We start from the raw sequence: 22,320 nt of genomic DNA, 5'->3' as shown, positions 1-22,320 counted from the left end.
CTGACTACAAGAGCAGATAGCCTGACTAAAAAACATTCATCAGCTTGTTATCATAAGTATAGTTTATGTTTAAATCTATAATAATGAGAGTTAATCTCAGAATCACAGTAACAAACATACATTTTTTTTAAAGAAAACTCTTTTGGGATGTAGATGTATTTAGTGCATGGAAAACAAACCCAAATGTTTTTCTCTCATAGTGGGACAAACAGTCAACCCTTCATTAATTTATAAAGACTAAGCAGAAACATTGCACAACAAGAGTGCTTTTTTACACACATCAAGCTTGTATTTGAAATTCAGCTGAACAGACAACAGCATTGTTTACTCCACCGCACCAGCTTTCATTTTAGTTCTGAAATATCAATGTCGCCTTCTGGATCAGCAGAAGATCCATTCAAAGCCACAATCACCCACTTCAATAAGGAGACACTGCATGAAAAGGTATGCAGCTTCATATGCTCACCCTCTAATAAATCTGATGCGGAGCCCAGGCAATACTCCATCACCAGCTGAAACAGAAAAATAAACAAACAGCTCACATGGTTTTGCCACCTAGGATACAGAGCATCTGGTCAAATTTGTTTAAACTGGTGTTGCAAACCTATCATAGGCTGAACATGTGTATTATTAACACTACATGCAGATAAAGAGTAATCTGAAGGACGTCTGGATAAATAAAGTCAAAAACAACAGAGACACAACAAAGGAGTGCTTGAAGAAGGGCCCACAAACCCAGGCAGTGTTGTCTTTCAAGTAGCAGCCTTTGTACTCAATGGTGTTTGGGTGTCGCAGCTGTCCCAAAAACTTAACTTCTTTAATGATGTCCTGCCACTTCTGCAAAAAAAAAAAAAAAAAAAGTTAATTCACACAAACAATAAGGTACATTTCCTATAAATTGATTGTGTTGCACCAGGACAAACAAAAAATACAGAATAAAGCTTGGGCTGGGTTTGAAAAGCTTCTGAAAACATCAGGCAACAGCCCTGAAACAATCCCATCATTGTCATACATTTAGAAAATAAGAACGTTTCCAAAACCACTGAATAAGGGCTTGAGTTCAACTACAGTGCAGGCCGTCATCACAGGCTGTAAATACAGGTTCCTAAACAGAACATGGAAAGAAAAAGCAGACAACAGCTCATCCTAAACTTTGGAGAATAAACACTTTCACTTTATTTAGTTCTTTCAAAGTAACTAACTGAAGCAGGAGGTATTTTGTAGCAGACAATTTATCGTGCTATGTTCAAACAGATTGCAGATTGGGAATCTTATGCAACTCCAAACTCTAAGTCGCAAAGAAAGGTTAGCTCATATTTGTCATAAAATTTCCTCTTCAAACTTCAGGTTTCTGCAACATGTTGGAAGAATAAAACCACTAAACTGCAGCAGAGCATTCGAAAGTTACATGTTTTGACTTTGTGAATATTTTCTTACTTCAGTGGTCTGTTTTCCATTATAGGACATCTTTTTGATGGCCACCACTTCATTGGAGTAGGAGTTACGGGCCTGAAAGAAAAAACGGGAAGATTACAGATTTGAGAGAAAACAAAGGGGTAGGCAGCAAGATATCAGAGGACCTCTTGATTTTTTTTTTTTGCTAGTCTTTGCATTTGTGTTGAACTACTTAACTTTCTGTGAAGACCCTAGAGTTTGCCATGGAAAAAGCCATGGCTACAGCTGTAAATAGTTATATCTATTCTTTTTAGCAAATCTCTTTCTTCCTAGATGATGCCACTAACTGAACATAGCGTTGCTGGACTAGTTTTGTTGTGGTTTTGTGGATCTGCTGTATTTTCTCAAAGCCCCAGCAGATTGATGCTCACACTAAGTCTGTTATTTCCTGATAAACAGGGATTTTTTCCTTTCCACTATGGCCACATGCTGGCCATAGTGGATCAATAACTTAATACAATCAGTGAGGCTTCCTAAGATACATAATTTTGTAACATCCAGCTTTATAGACTAAGTATGACTGGAATGTACGTAACTCAATTTGAATCTATACATATGATTGGTCTGGTTGATAATATACATCTGGGTATGTAATGTGTTTGTTTTGGAGAGTGGCTTGTGATGCTATAAACTAACACCAAATAAATAATCTAAGTGGAATTGAATTCTGGGATTTCTTTTTTCGGACGCCTTGGTCATAAGAAGTTTTGCCAACGACTTGGGAAGGGAGAAAACCAGGAAGAACAACGCAAAGTTGCAACATGCTGTTTTAGGAAGTAAAGTGATTTCTGTCGGGTGTGGTCAAGTAAGTCCTTGACCAGTTCATATCCAACCATTACCTTGTCATGCCATTTCATGACCATGAAACCATTGAATACTAAGTAAATTATTTTTGAAAAATTGCAAAGGAAAATAAATGGAAAACAAAAAACATTGTTACTTATGATAGGTTTTAGCCAACTATTAAAATCCCTGTTTTGTCAAATTTACTGCTTCTTATGAGCTTGTTATGGATAATATAACAATATTTTAATTGTAAAAGCTTACAATAAACATATTATAGCATATAATGACGTGAAGGAGTCATTTTATGATGCAAAGGAGGAAGCAATAGCAGAAAAAATAGAAAAAAGGCAGCTAAATCTAAGCTAGTATGAATAATTTGGTTATATTCAAGAGATTTTGAAGTCTAATATTGAGAATAAGAAATGTAAGATTTTTTTTAAAGACTGAAGAACACAGGTGAAATTTTAAATCAATCATATTAATGGAAACATCAACTGTAGACAGCTGGATATACATAAGCATTAGATTAAGATTAGAGTATTCCCTGAACATTAACTTTGTGATTTGCTGTGTGGAGTTACATAGGATGACCAGATAAATTTCCTCCATAAAAAGGATCACACAGCATACACAATATCAATTTTCTCCCACAAAATGAATCAGCAGAGCATCTCATTTGAAAGTAAACAAATTTCCACCTGACAACAGCATCCTACTTTGTAAATAGGGGAAACCTGCAGGTGCATGCCACATGGTTTCTCTGTAGCTACTGTAAAGTGTGTGAGCTGTCAGCCCAGATCAACATGACCACCTTAACCCTGTGGTGTTAACCTTGGAAGCATCTGGCCCAAGGGAGAGTCTGAATCCCCAGCTCAGCTTCAGCTCACTAACAAATAAATCAGTATTTTCTTCTGATTCAAATGACAGCGGAAAACAGATACAGCTGTTTTTATGGGGTTTTTTAAATGTCATCCCTACGATTGACCGTCAGTTTATGTTTATGATGTGCCTGTATCACTTACGCTGTAAGTGATACAGGCATGATACAGGTCTTCCAGGAAGGAACTTAAGTCTATTTGTGCGAGAGTGTGTGTGTGTGTGTGTGTGTGTGTGTGTGTGTGTGTGTGTGTGTGTGTGTGTGTGTGTGTTTGTAATACCTTGTGGGGACGATTTTCCTGACATATACTACGTTGTGGGGACCAATTGCTCCCCACAACGTTTTTGGGTCAGGGGTCAGAGTTAGGGCTAAGATATGAATTGAGTTTTGGTTAGGGTTAGGTATGTGATGGTTAGGGTTAGGAAAAGGGTAAAGGTGAGGTTTAGGCTGTAGAAATGAATGGAAGTCAATGGAAAGTCCCCACAAAGATAGCAACACAAACATGTGTGTGTGTGTGTGCGTGTGTGTGTGTGTGTGTGTGTGTAAAATGATGTGAAACTGAAATGAAACTTAATGTTTTCATAAAGGCTGTTATCCCAGCATGTAGGGAGAAGATGTGGGGTTGAGTTAGTCATTAATAACTATTTAATCTCCTCACTGTACACCCAAGTGGTCTGGATATAAAACCGTTTTCCTCAATAAAAGAGTTTATCTTTGATTCTATGCACAGAAAATATAGACATCCGTTATAGTGGATGAATTTTCCTAAAAACAGAGAAAATGCACATACATACAGGAACTTGTGCTTCTCCACTGTCACTAACCTACAGTAATCCCAGCACATTATTAGTGCTTCAGGTTTTGCAGCTGCCACACGGCTCCCATGTTTGCAGATGGCCTGCATTTTATTCAGCAGTGGATTTTCAGCAAGGACATTATTTCCACAGGAGATTTATTTTAGAGACTGACTTTGATTTTCATATTAAAATCTCTTTGTCCTATGACTATGCAGATGCTAAAATATTAATGAGAGAAGTTCTGATCTGTCTAAAATACAGATATGCTCATTATAATTATCTCTATTAAGGTTAATGAGTGGCTGCAAATAACTGCACATTTCTGTCTATAAATTACAGACATACCCTTTCTTTTGAAAGAAGGTTATCAGGATTTGTAACAAGAGTCACACACTTAGAAATAAAATAATAATTTAAAAAAATATATAGAAAATCAATGTTTTATTTAAAGTCAATCTGGAGAGCTGTAAGAATGTAATTTTGCTTAGTATTTGTTTCCCATTACTAACTGCTTTTGTTGCTTTTTACTATTGTTTACTGATCTGTGATAATTGTGATTACCAACTTTTTTTAAGCTAGAAGAAAGTTAAAGTGAACACAGCACTGGACATTATTTGTCTAACATTTGATGTATTGTGGTTATTTGTACATGTTTGCGACTGACGGTGGAAAAACAAGATGGCAAAGCCATAGCAGTAGAGAAAATGCAGCCCCTTCATCGACTTCACTTATTCCATGTAAAGAGGGCAGCTGTTTACCATGCAGGGGGGCTGATCGCCCCAGCTCTACATCTGAGGTTGAAGTGTGGGATGGGGTGGAGAAAAAGAGGACAAGAAAGAGCGGAGATGCAACATTCTCTCATCTCGCCTCCATGCAGCTTTAAAATCAAAGGCCTGATGAGTAATTAGTGAAGATTAAAATTAAAGGCAGCATAGAATGTGCTGAGAGGGGATGATTTTACAACTGAAGCGTCATTACAGATTAATTAAATCCATATATTAACAATAAAAAATGGTTGTGTAAAACAACTAGGTTTTTTAATGGTATATCTGTGAATTAATGCTCCGTCATGTTGTAAAGAGTTTAAACCCAGCTGTATATTACACTAAGCTTTAAAAAGTTATATCAGCAGCCAATAATTTTTAAACTGCATTATTGCCAAAACTTTAAGCTACAAAACTCTCAAGGTTTTATAGATGGAAAATAGGGATTAAATCAGAAATAACATTAAGAAGCAACATTGATCAGTTAAGAACTTAAACAAATGCTGAACTCCTTGTTTTCAATGATAAACTTTTAGGACAGCACTCACAAAGTAGACGGCTCCGAAGCTGCCATGCCCGATTTCATGTAGGTCACAGAAGACCTCCTCCGGGTCATCTTTGAAGAAGAGGTCAGCCAGCTCGGGATCCTTCGTCACTCCTTTCCGTGTGGATGACGGCATCATGGGCTGGACATGGGCTAGGCGCCGGTGACCGCTATCGCATACCGCTACCGCCACCAGATATCCACGACGGGCCCGGCATTGGCCAGCTAGACCTGGGAACACAGTTCAAAACAACCTCATCAACTTTTCAGGTTTTCATTATTCCATGCAAGTTTTGGGGGGAAACTCAATGTTAAACTCAACAGATGTCTTGGTTTCTTTAAAAATATGTCTGTATGTGTCTGTACATTATTAAGTGTTTTTATAAGTGAGTCCAGGCAGTTGGTAGGTGATTTAAAAAAAAAAAAAAGAGACAGTCATGTCGTGCTGCGCAGACATACACACAAACGCGCACAAGCTTGACAGCTGAAGTTGAGTCATGGATTCATCACTTCCGCACATGCACAGTGTGTAACAGTTGTACATGTGCATGCATTCGCTTACAGCAACACAGAGTGTTGCGTTTTACAAGGCTGCAGCCAGGCCGTCAAGCGTGTATGGTCCTGGACAAACTGCTCCAGTTAGCTCCACTGCACATGCAACACACACATGTGCGCCGTCGCACGGCATCTCTCTGATTTCAGTCTCTCTCGTTCTTTTTCTGTCTACCATGAAATCTCTCTGCACATCAGCCAGATGCAGCAAGCAAATCTGGCTCCAAAGGATGGCCCCACACAGAGGAAGCTGACAAGACACACAGACCAAGACACTAAGCATCAGCATCATACTAATCCTCTGGCCTTAAAGGGATAAAAGCCATCACACTCACCCCAGAAATATCAGTCTTAAAGGCAAGGTTTGGTGCAGTCTGCCTCAGTGGCACCAGATGCACAAAGATGACCGTCCTGAGGTTCTGATTGGGAAAAAGTTTCTTTTAATCTGATTTTGTGGCCAATTTCCTATCGCCGTTTTTGTGCAGCTCGACCTGCTGATACTAATCTTAGCTCATTTCTATAATAAACAAAAAATGTTCAACTTGCTGTTGAATTAAATACCCATGGTAAAATAAAACAATGATCTTCTCAAACACAGCCCAAAGTTAGAGAGCCGTCTCTTTATGTCAATGAAAATGACAAAAAAGAAATGAATAAAACTTTTTTGGAATCATTCAGTTATGGAACCTTTACAAATAAAACACATCTAAAAGAATTACAGCACATCTCTTTCATTCCTTTACAAGACAGGTTATGGGTAACATTAATGCCCTACTTAATATTAAAGAAGCTTCAATTTAATGTCATTAATTTGCTTAACATCACTAAACAAGAGTTCTCAAAAAATGTAATGTCAGTTGCTGGTATTAAATTTGTGTGTGTGTGTGTTTGTGAAAGAGAGCAGATGGAGTTACACAGTTAAACAGTTAAACAGGCTTTTGTTATTTCAAAATGATAGATCTGACATGTAAACATTCTTTAGCATACTGATCAGGGCTGGTATATAATCAAGTATACAATCTGAGAATTCAGGTCATCAGACGATTCATTAATCACAATTAATTTAATTGACCTTGGGTGGTGGTCAGAGGTCCTGCTGGTGCCAGGACCTCTTAAGTGACAAATTAGAGTAAAATAGTAAAGTTGTAAAGATATCAAAGAATGATACCATCATTTAGTTTCAATATTTACAATTGGAACTTTTTTAAAATACTGTATCATTAAAAAAATCATACTGGGATGATTCTTCTTTTTTAATCATACACAAGATGCTGCGAACCTTATGAAAACAGATTCCATTTCATCCTTCCCATTTAGATGATGTGAAAATCCTATTGGCAAGTTTACATGTTACCAACATTAAAGACAAATATAGATTTTATTTTTGTCTCACTAGCATCAGACTAAGCCTAGGGTGAAAGTTTGGTAAATAATAAAAAAAACTTTATACAATCAAGATACTTGATTAAAAATTTTTTTAAAAAGGCCTATCAAGCATTTTTAAAGGTTTGTGTGATTGAGGGACTTAAGAAATCTTATGTAGCAGACAAGAAAGTTGTAAATCACCCAAAAGAGCTGTGCTGTGTCCTCAGTGAATTATTTTTAAAAAATCCAAAAAGAGAGAGAAAAAAAGCTGCTTAAAGCTGGTAAAACAGGGACTGAAGAAATGCGAAAACCACAAACGTGGACATACTTTCAAGCAAAAAAGAACCACACTTTTATTTCTAATGCTTGCATCTTTTTCTGAATGGTATTTATTTCACAATGTGTACAAATGTATTGTCTATTTGCTGACCTGAGGAACGAAGCAGTGTGTCCGTTTGTGTTACTCTGTATTTGTCTGTCTTCTGGTTGCATCAGCCCCTCTTCCTCCCATCTCTCCTTTTTGAGTTCTCCAGATAGTAACTGGCTCAACATCAATTTCAACTCTCTCCTCATGAAACACACACCCACTGCACAACTGAACACATGAATACACACAAATAGTAATTTCACTATTTGTGAAATTATTATTTGTGTTAAGTTTTTGTTCAGATTTCTTGACACAGAATGTCAAAATGTGAGGAAACAATAAAATGAAAGAAAAAAAAAAGCAAAGTTTGCTAAAGACAGACACAACACAGAAGCAGCTTCATCAAATTATGTGATCATTAGACGCGTCATCCCACCTGCTAATGCTCCATTCTACTGTCCTCCTCTCCTTTCCTCTGATAAGTGATGCAACTTGGCAACAACAGGTTGTAACACAGGGTAAAGCTCTTACCAGTCCAGTAAAGAATGCCGCTTTGTGTGTGCACGTGTCTGAATCTATGAAGAGTATTGTTCTAAAAGAGCTGATTAGGCAAATAGCTTAGGCAGATTAAATCTGTGCTGTGTGATTTATTTACTACATGTGTACTACTACACAACTGTACCAGCTGCCCACAAAATATCAGTGGGGATAGGCATTATTGTATTATCTCTATTGTCAGGATAAAGATTTCCCATGATCAAAATCGTGCTATGACAATGGCAACCCCCTAAAAATGATAGTGTTGTGGGGACTCTATTTTATTGTTTTATTCAGTGTCAAAGGGGAAGTAACATTTTCTAACAGTTTATTATGTTGGTGACTCTATAGCAGTGGTGTCTTTTTGTCACATGGGTCAAAATAATCTAGTCAAAGCAAAGGAATTTGGAAAAAAAAATAAAAATAATGAAAATTTAAAATTAAACAATTATATGACGATTTTTTAAGCTGCCCAACATCAAACTAAGAATGAAATACTTAGGGATACTTAGGGATGTGTGGGGTTTTGTACGTCTGCCATAAATAAAAAGAAGAAAAAAATATTTTGGGCTTGACTGAAATAAATATAAAGAATTTTAGCTTATTCTCAGCAATGAGAACAAGACTTGAGTCAATCTTTTTAGATTGCTTAAAATCAAGTTTTATAAAAACTTAATACATTAATCAAAAATAGTTTTGGTTACAACAAATGTAGTCATTTCCACTATAAGTTAAAGAGAATGTAAAAAGTGTGGTTATTAAAAGATGAAAGCTTTGTGTTGTACCTAACACTTTCCAGTGTAACAAGATTTTAACTTGTTGGCAATAACTGTGCCAGAAAACTAAAAATAAACAGACTCCGTCTGCGTCATCCACCGTTCTTAAATTGCTCTCAGGGGCCTCACAAAATTTGTGCCCGGGCGCAATTTGGACACCCCTGCTCTAGAGTGTAGTGACAGATGTGTAGCCAGAAACTGTGGATTTGTGGAATAAATACTTTAACAAAAAAAGAAAAACAAAAAACATCAATAAAAGTTAAGTCCACATTACTCATCTTCATTTGGTTTGTCTGTGCATGATTACTGCAGTCTCTGCAATGATCCATTACAGACGATGCAGTATATAAACTTTAATCTGTAAAGAGGAGATTAGAGAATTTATGCCAAAATGGCCTGATATTTTGCATATATCAAACACACATCCAAAACTGTATTTTTTATGATGCAACTCAAAAATAATTCATGAACTTGATGCTCCTCTCAAACTGAAAAAAATCATTTTCGACCGTTACGTTAGATGCACACACAAAATAAAAGGGCCAAAGATTAACTTCAGCCTCATCCCAGTAATTATACATGTATGCATGTACATGAAAGCATCCATGTGTTAAATGTGGGTCAATATGCTCACATAAGAAATGCATAAACATGAACAAATATACAGATACTTCCTCCTTTCTAAGCCTCTTGTGCTATACTAATTAATATGCCAGATTGTAATTAAAAGACCAGGTTTATTGTGGGCACGGATTAATAAGCCTGATTATTTAGACATTATATTGTTTTATCTTTGCTAATTATGCAGAGAAAATATTTCTCTGTATAAGTAAAATGATTTAAATGCAAGACCTTTAAGACAATTATGAATAAAAATTTAGGTTTATTTAAATTATTCAAAGTAGTACGGTGAGTTATCTTCATGACAGTTTGAATTTACCTTTAATTTTAGTTCATCATCTTTTCCACTGAAGTTTCTGTGTTTAGCCCTGGCATGCAAATCCTTTACATTTACAGCATTCGGCTACATTGCTTCAAATATAGTATAAAGTAAGTTTCACAAAAGTTATTAATGGGTTTAGGTCAACTGATGAAATCAAAACTTTTTTAACATAAACTTTTTTTATGATGAAGCTGTTGATTGAAAATAACCAACAATAACATTTTATTTCCCACAGAAATAAAAAAGCTTTAAATTCCTCTCAACAGGGCTGCGTACTGCCCTACATCAAGGGTTTTGTAGTTTTCAGAAAGAACTACAATACAATGAATGAATAAATGAAGGATTTGATTAAGAGTAAATAGTAAGTTAAAAGATAAAAAAAACTTTTTTATTGCAAAAAATTCCATATTGAATTTTGTAAACTTTGATCTATTGCTGCCAAATTTAGAATTTAACTAATAACCAGAAGCTTTTATTTTTGTTTTAAAATGCCTTTCATTGCAAGTAAAGCACAAACAAGTTCATAATTAGTAACACAATCACATAGCGAAACAAAAAGGAGGAAACTATCTGATGACAATGTGTGCATTTGAATACATTGATAACTTGGATGCGTAAAAGGCTTCTTTAAAACTCCATCTTATCCCGCTGGTCTCAGGGCTTCATCAGTTCTTTCATGTCTCTTTGCTAAGATTTCCCCTTTAATCTTCCTTTTTCTTAAACAAGAAAAAGAAAGATAAAGAAAATGTTTTTCTTCCTTCATCATTCATTTAATCCATTCCTCCTTCTGAGGTTCTGTTTGACAGTGAGTGTGTGTGATCACATAGAAGCATGAACATTAATATTAACACATTTCAATGTACAGAGTGGAAAGAAATACATTAGCACAGATACAGCTGAGATGTGTAGAGAGAACACACAAGCGTACATATGTGCGTCTGCATGCGTGGGTGTGTGTGTGTGTGTGTGTGTGTGGGTTTGATGGCCAGGGGGTTTATCAGCTTAGGCCAACCCCCTCCCAGCTTTAGACACAAACAGGAATTAGACAGACTGTGGGAATTCTTACTGGGATTCAAATTGCCAGACCTAATCAGTAATGGTGGGGGAAAAGAACTGTGCTGATGAAGTTTATGAGACTTATGTGTGTCAAAGTGAAAGCATAAGAATTACGTAATAATCCAGCTCCCTTAACTCCTACCATGGCATTCTAAAGAGCAGGCTTAGGACTTTAAGTTTTCTCTGTGCGTTTCTCAGTGAGTGGTTGGATAATAATAATAATAATAATAATAATAATAATAATAATAATGTGCACTTTAATAATTCTGTATCATAAATACAGATAAAACATACTGTGAGCAGACAGAGCCTCTCATCTCAGAAGAAATCAAAGTCCTCAGAGCACACTGCATGTGTGTGTGTGTGTGTGTGTGTGTGTGTGCGCGCGTGTGTGCGTGTGTGTGTGTGTGAGACGTATGCTTGTGTATGAATATGTGTGCCTTCTGCGTTACAATAAGTGGGTCAGCCTCGTTACTGTATGAATAATAAAAAAAGTTTATTTTAAGCACAATACCAGCTTGCTAACGAGGAGGAAATTTAAACGCAGTACATGTGAAACAGCTGTTTCAGTATGAATTGTGAAGTTGGTTTATTCTGAGAATTAACACAAATACAAACTATCTGAACGTGTGGAATGGCACAGTCATTTTATTCAAATGTCATTGCTCTACTGCGGTGGCAGAAACTCGGTTATCTTTCTTTCTCATGGTGCACAATATAATCAAAATCACAATCATTGTTACAGTTTCAGTGTGTACAAAAGGAGTTTCATTGGTGTAAAAAGAATTTAAAAAATTTTAAAATCTGAGTTTTAGATAGTACCTAAAAAAATGTAGACAGAAAACTATGTATACCCATAAAATGTGGAAATATAAATCAGTAGAATAGTTTTAATTAGCACTAGGGCATCGAAGCACTTCTTAAAAATTGTTGTCCAGCTTTATAAACATTTCTGCTGGTATTTTAATGATTTATCTTTGGTTATACCCTCCCAAATTAGGATAACAGCAAGGACTTTTTTCCTCACATCAAATGTGATATGTTGTAAGTTTAATAAAATCATATTGAACCAAAAAGGAGACATGCTAGTGTTAGCACAGCACTAACTTAAAGTTTGACACAAGGAGCATCAGCAGGAACAAGAGAGTTTCACTGCAGTTTGACTGCAGCTGTATGATGAGTCAGATATACATCCATTTAAAAAGCGATGCATGTTTTGGTTCATATACAGCCCTGATTGCAATGCCTTTGTTATATCACCAACATTTTCAGAGGATAATTATTCAACTCTACTATCTGACTTTGAACTAGCAGGCCATCTGCTAAGAAAAAACAATACACCTGAAAACAAACTTTTATGCCTGCAGAGTCAAGTTACTCGTCAAACTACAGTCTATCTCTCTAATCTTTATTTACCAACCAGCATGTGATTCAGCAGAGCAGGAAGGGTTGCCAACAGCCTTGCACACACACGCAAACACATGCACACTTGACTTTTGGTCAAATTATAACGATCGCTGAAGGTTCTGTGTGCAGCAAAGACAGATTTATGTTATTGCTCTAATCAAAAAGATCTCAAAAACAACAGATCAACCTCAGGCTTTCATCACTTGATACAATATGGAGTTTATTTAGCAAAACTACACCTAAAGAAAAACAAAGTATCGAATTCTGACTTTAAAATATCACCAAAAGTCTTTTAAGATCACACAACTATTATACTCAATAAACTAAATAGACTACATTTATCTGACAAATAGAAATGAGTGATGTGGTTTTGCAAAATAGAAATTTGGGACACAATTAAGAAAGTGTGCTGCAAAAGCCAGAAGAAAAGATTAACCCTGTTGTGTGTTTGCATTGAGCTTTCAACACAAGGCAAACCAGGACCCAGTATAAGGGTGGCTCATAGCTGTCCTGTTTGTTTATGTAACTGTGCAAAGAAGAGCATTTCTGTGTGAGCATGCACCGGTACAAAAACCTTGGTTGGTAAAATGTTTGCTTACAGTGGTGAAAAGTAAGTGACAGGATGAGTATAACAAAGAAAATGAGAGCAAAAGCAACAGAGAATGAGATGTGTGACGACGACTTACCGGTAAGAAACGTGTGACAGGATGTGTTAGCCTATCCTCAGTCTCCCTCTTCTTTCCACTCTCCTCAGAATAAACCCAGAACTGCAGTTTTGTCAGCTTCCCTCATGACTGGAATAACACTGTTCCTGAGGTTTAATGGGGAAGAAGGGAAGGAAGAAAGGAGCTTGTTAGATGGCTCTTTATTACGTACAGGAAAGAAAATGTTGAATGTGGACTTTAAATATTTGTCAAACCAACATTAACCAGGAAAACAAATTGGCACAAGATCCAAGACACCTGTAGAGAGTTACGCATAATAACTTTTTTCTCATAAGTATGTATCGACATTAGAAATGTTGGTGATTTTATGTAAAAATCTTTTAGGATTTTGCAAACAGTTTCTTTACAGAAACATTTCCTTGGGACACTATATTTCTCCAGTTAAATTATATACCATATATTTTCTTTTGGTGTTCACAACATACTGAATATTCTGAGTCTTTAACTTAAACAACACTGTGTTAAGTTTTTATTGGAGGAGTCACTTTTTTGCTGAGTGAAGTAAATGATAAATATAACTAACATTACTTGTGACTTATTTCTTAGACTAATTAATAAAAAAAACAGTTGATAGGGGAAAAAAGGGTTTTTAGTGGCAGCCTTGCTCTATAGTTCATCCAGTGAGACTGCCAAGAGATTCTATGAGCTCATGGAAATGTTCGGCAAATACGCCACACACCAAAATGATGTTTGCTTTCTATTCACTCTTATCAGAGCTGCATTTTAGCTTTTTGTGTAAAACGTTCCTTATGTTGAATGGCTAATAAAACAAGAGATAAGAGTGATAAAAGTGATACTCGCCTTGTGCAAACACATGCAGAGCTTCCATATAACTACAGGATGAGCATACTGTGAAATGACTCAACTGGCATTAAAAATCTCCTTGGTATTTGTCAGTGGTTATTATCCCTTCAGTATCTGCCAGTTACTCTATCAGCTTTTATAATAAAACTTCAGGTGTTATATTTTATCTGGGGTTTTTTTCTACCTGTTTATGCTGTGGATCATGAAGATCAGAGCTTCCACCTAAAACCATTTTACACAGCGGAGGGATGGAGGGGATTTGACCTCTGTGTGCTGCTGAACAAGTTCTTCATGAACCTCCTATTAATGTTCAATGACAGATCACAACAATCTGGACAAACACAACCTTTCGGTTGTTCACCCACCAGCAAGCACAAACAGTATTTCTCCTTCACCCACACAGACGTATCAAATCTGAGCGAGTTGTCCTGACAGAAGAGCGCTGTCAGCTACTGCGCCGTTTTTGTCCCGACAAGCAGGTGGCGAAGCATTCAGTGTTACCAGCGAACACGAGCTGACCTTTCCGCAACACAGACTGGCCTAAAAACAGAAACAAACTCCCTACAAGTAGCCCTACAGTCTTGAAGCGTATTCATTATTCAGCTCTGTAATGACCCTGTGACTTTTCTTTGAACTCTGAATAAATTAGATGTTTTTTCTCCTCCTTTTTGCCTAAATTGTCACCCTTTTCTTTTGAGCTCTTAGTTAAACCTCCAACCTCTTGCCCGCTCGTTGATTCTGACGGAGCCGTGTGGCAGACTGTGTGCTCAAAGGAACTGTATTCAATAATAAAACAGGGCGATAGGATGGAGGGATGAGAGAGCAGGGATAAAAATGTATTGTGCCCCTTCTGAGAGTCTCTGAATGATTTATAACACAAACTGACGCTTGCATGAGCCTCTGGGAAAGTTGAGGCTGCACTTCTCCTCCCCCTCACACGCTCCTCCCCACTTGGCATTTATGACCAGTCAGTTATGGAAATATGTGGACTATCCATTGAGAAATGTTTTTTTTTTTAATTCAGCTTCAAAAAGTTATAGGTTTCTTACTTTACAGTTCCAAAATTAATGATGATAATCACAATTTGATTGCAGTCCAGACTACTTAAAAACAGCCAAGCAAAATCTACTGAAAAGAAAAAGGGAACGTTATTTAATTTTAATCTGGATGACTATTAGTTTTTTAGATTTTAAATAATAATTATTGCCCTGAATTGTATTTGTGTTCAAGGGCAAAATATCTTACAGCTTTTAGGATGAGGAAAATGAGCTGATGTTGGATAGAAAACAGACTCCAGCCAAGTTTAGAGCTCTTCTGGTTCCAGATTCATCTTGTTCTCTTATTAAAGTTTTTTAAAACATGGCTCCACATGATGCACGCAGTGTTCATGGCTGCTTGGAAAGAAACCTTGGGAATCGTTTAATGACAGTGAAAATGACAAACGTTAAAAAACAATGGTGCTCCAAATTGTTTTATCTATTTTAATTAGAATTTGAGAAGTGAGGTGTCTGATTTTATTCGGTACTTCAGACTCCGTATCCAAATGTTTAACTCCCAGCAGATCCTTTGATGACCGACATGGGACCCTGATGACTCATACTTGAGGCAGGTGGACTTGCACATCAAAGTTAAATATTGCTTAATATAAAACAAAAGCAGAATAATCTGTTTACAATATATAAATTCCCCCTGGATGTAAAAAAAAAAAGATATTTTCTGATACAATGAAGTGAAACATTATGTCCTGATTATCCTACCAGGGCGGCATGGTGTGGATTTTTATAGCAGTGACTCATTTACACAGAGTGAGCTGCAGTTTACATCAAACAGGATTTTTACACTCTGGGGTCTAGTCTAATCTCACAGGTTTATGAACTCTGATAAAACGTATGCGATTCTTCCATGCATTCAAATATGCAAACAAAACACATACATAAAAGGTTTACTGTTTAGATTAAAGACATATATAAGATAACTGTGGTCACTGGTGGACTGAATGGTGAAAAGTAAAGTACTAGGTGGGCCATCCAGAAATACATCTTTAATTCCTAGTGTGGTTTAACTTCAAAGTAAAGACATTAAGTTATTAAATACAAAAAATCTTCTCATTTAAGAAGCAAAATGTTGTCCCATTTGTCCCACTATATAGCAATCTGACAAACATATTTGTCCACAACAAAAAAGAACACATTAAATTCATAATTAGTGGGGCAGCCTTTAAATAAAGTGAAGTCATTCTGATTGCAGAAATGCTTCATTCCTACAGACTCTGTTTTCATCTGAATACATGGCATGTCCTTCAAAACAACAGAAAGTAAAGCTTAGATATGATGGATTTTCTATGATGATTTATGCTAATAAGCCAAAGTTTGCCTGTCTTCAGTTGCAGCAAAAACTTAAAGGATTGCTGAACGTTTTTTCCAAACTGTTCTCAATTTCTATTATTCTAACAAGGTTGGAAAATGTAGTAATTTATTTGAAGGGGGGTGAATAAGACTGACATGACACTGTCATTAACATGACATAACACCTGTCATGAACATGAATAAGCCTTCATGAATATTCATGACTGTTGTCATAAAGTGTCATTCGGTAACTTATGACACTTTTAATACAAAGTTGACATTATTCAAAATGTCTTTGTTATGACAACTTGACATTAACCAGGAAATCATTACTGTTTAAACTTTACCTTTAATAACAAAGTTACCTAATTTTTAAAGTGCAATCAGTAATACTTTTATAACAAATTTATATCAGTAATGATTTCCTGGTTAATGTCAAGTTGTCATAACAAAGACATTTTGAATAATGTCAACTTTGTATTAAAAGTGTCATAATTTACCAAATGACACTTTATGACAACAGTCATAAATATTCATGAAGGCTTATTCATGTTCATGACAGGTGTTATGTCATGTTAATGACAGTGTCATGTCAGTCTTATTCACCCCCCTTCAAATAAAGTGTTACCGAAAATGTTTCATACTGTAGTGCTACCAATATGAACAAGCAGGAAAACATGGATGGTGCTGCAGCCTTCTCTGCTGCAGACATGTCCATTAAAGTAGATAAGCTCTCCATACTGCTGAGCTTCATCTTCCTGACTTGTGACTGAGCGGAGACCCATTTTTTCCCTCTTACAGCCAAGTTGAATATCAATCCTAATCCCCTTAATGTAAAAAAAGCTATTTGCAATGATACAGACTTGTGAGGTGTTATATAACATAACAGAATAAGCATACTCTCTGCACAGAAAAGCCTTTGCACGTGAGAAGGATTTTTATACCACCGTCTTACTTTCACATGTGTCCATATAAAGGATCTCAGACTACAGCAGTATTAAGCTAGCTTTGGACGGTGTGTTTGCAAATATCCAGAAGTTATGAAAGGAAAGACCATTTAAGGGGTCAGGTCTGTCACTATGTGAACTTTTAAGAAAAAAAGCTTGCAAATTTAACTCTTAAATAAAACATTTTTGGTTTGGTGTACATCGTTAAGTTGCACAAAAACAACAATACCACAACACAGTTAGATGAATGCTAATGTTCAGTGAATTATTTCCCAAATCATTCATAATGAGCGTGAACAACAAAAAATGACTTCTGTATGTACTCATCGGAGACACCCTATAAGCCTGAAAAGGGGTGGGAAGATGCAGACATATTCACACATTCAGATTACTAACTACATACTTTGTGCTAAACAAAGCTGACTCTTTATTTGGGTTGAAAGTTCCCCCCCACGGAGAAATCCCTTGAATCCAGATGAGTCGTTATGTACGTCCAATGCCTATCCCTCTGGAATAAAGCCTGGAGTTTTCTCTATTAAAGCCATTTATCCTCTTTGGCAACAATCAGGGTTTGTGTCTCTGAGACTTATTTCCCCATCCAACCAGGTCAATAGTATGCGTGGTGTGCTGTTTTGCTTTTACCAAGTCCTGCAGTGTTTTCGTCAAACACGCATAATCAATTTCTATTCTTCCCAGATACCTCCAACCCATAACACAAGCTAGACAAATAAAGCACACGGTGTGGCAGAGCAAGAGGCTCTTACATTATTCAGTAGTTCCTCTTAGAATTTTACACATCAGAGAAAGTACGGGATGAAGTGGAGGCTTTTCATGGCTACCACTATGACCGCGAATAGCTACCATTGTGTCCTATTCACGTTCAATACAATTAAACCAAGAGATAAAAATACTAATTCTTTGAGGTGAGGAAGAGATGATTTTTTTTTTTCGTTTTACACCAACTGTTAGTATACATTCGCTATTGTTTGAGTTTAATGTTAATTACAATGTGGAATAATTAATAACCAAGTTTCAAAGTGTTTTTGGCAACAGACTGCATCCCAACATTCACTCAATTATGCAAAATGTATAACATGTTTAGAAATATGAACTGCTCTTGAAGATGTTTTTGTTCTACATTGGCTGCTTTTACAATGTAGTTTTTAATCTTTTTTAAGTAACATCTGCCTTCCACTAAGTCAGTATATTTATTTGCATGAACACCAGAGGTTGTAAAAGCTTTTAACCTACAAGTTAAACAATTTTCCTGCAAAACTGTCGTGATTAGGTTGTGTGCTTATATTTACCCAGCATTTCAAAAAACAAAGCAGCTCTGAGTAAAGAATAACTTATAATGAAGATTAAAGATTAAAAGAAACAGTACACATCATCATAAAAAACCCCATCTGGCATACCTGACAAACAACCCAAAGCACTTAAGGCCCAGTTAGCTTACTGAACTTTGATCTGGAATCAAATACTTCAAGTTTGAGTTTCTGATGTATAAAGTGGCCTAATCTTATTGCTTTTCAAATCAGAATAGTACCAAGGACTGTTTACTGTGCAGGGGACTGCCAAAAAATGTCACCTTCACTTGGTTTGGTTCACTTTCCCCCTGGACTTTTAGAAATGGACTGAATGGGCTGGATAACATTAGTTGCAACAACTGCTTGTTAGGGGCAGTATCACAACACACTGGCTATTATGAGCAGCAGGAAGGCAGTGAGCTATCCACCACATTGCCTTTCATGCAAGGGACAGACGCAGTAGCAGCAAAAAAGATGGCAGAGAGCGAGAGACTGAAGTACCGCTGTGGTTACACAAACAGACCAAAGAACTGCTTGGAAAATCACATGTGACTTCCTCCCTGCAGTTCACTTTCGCTTTATAGCTGGCTGAAGTCTTAAACCTTAAATGTTTAAGAAATAGTATTATAAAATACTATTTCTAGCTGAGAACATTTCAAATTGTAATCTTTATTTCCATCACAGTCTGTAAATGCTGTAAAACATGAAAATGTGGGAGTTTGAGGTTTATGTAACATCTTCTCTCATGGGTAATCATTTTGGCCATTTTGTTCTGAAACTCATGTATCACATGCAGCGTCCCAATTCATTATTTTGAAATCACGACTCCATCAGTGCCACCTCCTCTAAGCTGACTCATTGAACAAACTCCAACATGCACATGTTGGTTATGATGCAAATTGTGTTAGAAAGACCCATCAAGTAATGTGAAGAGACTGGCAGAGAGCGCTCCAACAGACTCACGTTAGTTACCGACCACAGAAGACTTGTGACAACCCAAGACCCTAAAGATACTGTGGGACTCGTCTTCCTATTGTGATTAAAACAGTTTTGTTTGGTTGACTTCTGACTGCATGTCAAAATGCATTTTAAAAAATACATATTTTGATAGTAATAATGAAAACCTACAAGATAAGTTACATTGGGGGAACTAATACACAAGAAACAGAGTGAGAATTTTACAGTTGAATACATTTCAAATGGCATAGAGAAGTATTTTTCCAGTCACAATGACTTCTTAGTAGAAAAAGGGAGAAAGACTTTTTGACCTGGTTTCAACTCAGATTTACACTGACCAACTTTACACCAAAAAATTTAAACAAATTGGACAATTTGGGTAGTGATGACTTTGAAAGCCTCTTCTAGGGCAATCCATATCATTTGATACAACTGGAAACCCATCTGTGGATGACCTGTAATTTCTGTTTTTCTTATCCAACACCCCAAACAGACTGGATTGTTGGGCGACATCACGGAAACATCAAATAAAATTGGCAAGATACCAGGAAGAGGATTGTGGACCTGAACAAGTCTGCTTTATGTTTCATGTGAAATTTCTGGACACCGGAAAGTGACATGTTCATCTTTTCAGAGACTTTTGTGTTATTCCCGAATTATCATCATCATATGATCTGGTATACTCTCCCAGTGTTTGTACCCCAATCCTGAGAGCTGTCTTTACCTTTGGAATATTTTCAGCCACAATTATAATTGATACAATGGAGAATTGATAGTATCATAAGACAGCCCGGGGTTGTTGCCCAATCAATATGACCTCAGTTCCAGCTGAGCTCAGTCATGTTACACACACTGATGGTGACACCAACACTAATCGAAGGGCCTGTATTTTGCTTTCATACCAGTTTAGCTCCAGAAGAAGTCAAACTTAACAATGTGACCCCCAAAGGTCAGGACCTCAGATAGCAATCCTGATTGATATTTAACCCCATTTGTCCACAATGGCTTTATTTTTTCCTCTAGGGACATTTAAAATTTATAGTACAGTTTAGTTTTAATATGTTTTAAGCAATGTGTACAACATCTAACAGCAGAACCTTTAACCTGTGTGGAAGCACCAACCAGCTGATGTAGTTTTAACTCCAAGCTTGTGTGTGCTTTTCAACATTTGGGCACCAGAGAGCTGAGTGTAGTTCTCTAAAGCCCAACAGGGTTTTTCAATTCAAAGCAGCAGAAAGATTAACAGAGGCCTACTTCATGGCTACATAATGACAGCAGGGAAGAAGGAAAATGATTACAGACTATAACACGCTACTGCTTCTTGCAGAGTTTTATTCACAATAAAATATTTAAAAGACACAAATTTAATGGAGAAGTTGAGCAACCATTAGGTAGTACAGACGGGCGCTTCACTGCCATAAATGGCAGAGTTGAGTAACTACTAAGCCTTACACGTGTCCATCTTTCTCTCACATGGTGGATGATCAAGGCTTTTTAACATTCCATGATCTGATGCAACTGATTTAGAAAGAAGGTCATTGCTTTTTCTCTGACCTTTATCTTTGCATGCTAACCAAGGTTTGATGAAGTCAGAAAAATTTTAGAACCACTCTGCATGAAGCTAAAAGAATGAACATGAGCTTAGCCTCTCAACTCAGGGAACAGCTTGCAGAGGAGTGAGGAAAATTTAGCTCAATTGTCATCACAATATTCAACATTAATATCCCAATTATAATAATTTCCTGATGTTGTAGACCTGACTGAGATCATTTTATGTGATTACTCGTTGAGTTTGGGAACAAAGCAAAAGTGCAATTGCAGAGTAGAATATTACAAAATAAAATGTTATGCTGTTATATTTTTAATACTGTTAGCAAATGTACCCAAATTAAGCATGAGTGAAGGTGTCTGAATGCACCTTTAGTGTAATTTGACCATAAAAATAAAAAAACAAAATAGGTCTACGGAAAGTTTCACAAAGTATGCACAGTATGCTACAATGAACGAAACCATTTAAATCTGATCTTTGATTGTGGCTGGTTGCTTCAAAGTAAATGAAGTAATGCAGCTGCTGATCATTTATTTACCTGCTTGACTTCAAAAGATACAGCACAATGAGAGAAGCCAAAGCATGCTAAGCAGTATCCTATCTTCACATTTTCTTTCTTTGTCAACTGAAGACAGAATGATCATACAAACTGAAAGATAAAAGACACAGAGAGGGGAAATGTAAGAGAGGAAACCCCCAAAAAAGAAATGCACATCTGGTCCACTGAGTCATTTCCCGTGTGTTTTGTCACTTAGTCTTTTTTTTATATAGATATAAATTATGTATACCATCATCATTAGGGTTTACACAGTGTAGCAGAGGGCCCATGGGTTGTTAGCTTCAGGATTTCAGTTTTATGTAGTCAGCCAGCCATTAGCTTGGGAATTCATTTAGTGTTAGAACTTAGCCACCCTCTTCTTCTTTTAGATCTCAAGGATTCATCAAATCTGTTTAATTCTCTAAAGAAAAAAACCCTAAAAGAAATATATATAAAATACCCCCTGTGGTGGACACTTTCTCACAAAGTTTGAGAGATGCTGTTTAATTTTTCCCTGGAATGAGTCATGTCCAAAAATGTATGACTGCATTAGATCAGTGAGGTGTCAATTAAGAAGAATTGCAGATTGGTGAGCTGAGCTGAGAATTACTCAAATCAAAATGGGAAACAAAACTTTCAAGAAATCCTGCCATACATACCAGGTCTGGCTAAAAAGGTAAACATAAGGAAAGCGGTCCTTATAGCTGACTGTATAGCTCAGTGGGTAAGACACCAGTCTACCACCTGGGAGACCGGGGTTCGAATCCAGGTTGGGGCAAGTTACAACAGTGCAATTGAGCTATGCAGTGTGGGTCCCTAGGCAAGACCCTTGGAGCTATATAGCCTACCTCATACAATGAGAGACACTGATAAGCATGACATGCCGGCTCAGACGTCGCCCGGCCAAACAAGGTCTGCGTCA

General features: G+C 36.7%; 1 protein-coding gene across 4 annotated transcripts in view; it reads right to left on the bottom strand.

The window, feature by feature from the left end:
- Positions 1–22,320, bottom strand: part of taok3a (TAO kinase 3a) — a 61,835-nt gene that overhangs the window by 26,390 nt on the left and 13,125 nt on the right. For all 4 annotated transcript variants that reach the window (XM_014989787.2, XM_014989793.2, XM_014989794.2 and 1 more), the window contains exons 2-6: positions 12,913–13,037; positions 5,228–5,454; positions 1,438–1,509; positions 736–837; positions 467–512 (exon numbers count right to left, since the gene is read on the bottom strand). In XM_014989787.2, coding sequence (XP_014845273.2) covers positions 467–512; positions 736–837; positions 1,438–1,509; positions 5,228–5,362 — 355 coding nt within the window. In that variant the 5' untranslated portion in view covers positions 5,363–5,454; positions 12,913–13,037. The remainder of the gene's footprint in view (positions 1–466; positions 513–735; positions 838–1,437; positions 1,510–5,227; positions 5,455–12,912; positions 13,038–22,320) is intronic.

This window comes from Poecilia mexicana, unplaced genomic scaffold (assembly GCF_051168715.1).
Source record: "Poecilia mexicana isolate PSO_F unplaced genomic scaffold, ASM5116871v1 scaffold_9, whole genome shotgun sequence".
Classification (NCBI taxonomy): Eukaryota; Metazoa; Chordata; class Actinopteri; order Cyprinodontiformes; family Poeciliidae; genus Poecilia; species Poecilia mexicana.
Note: the sequence above shows the minus strand (reverse complement) of the source record. Positions and strands in the feature narration are given on the sequence as shown.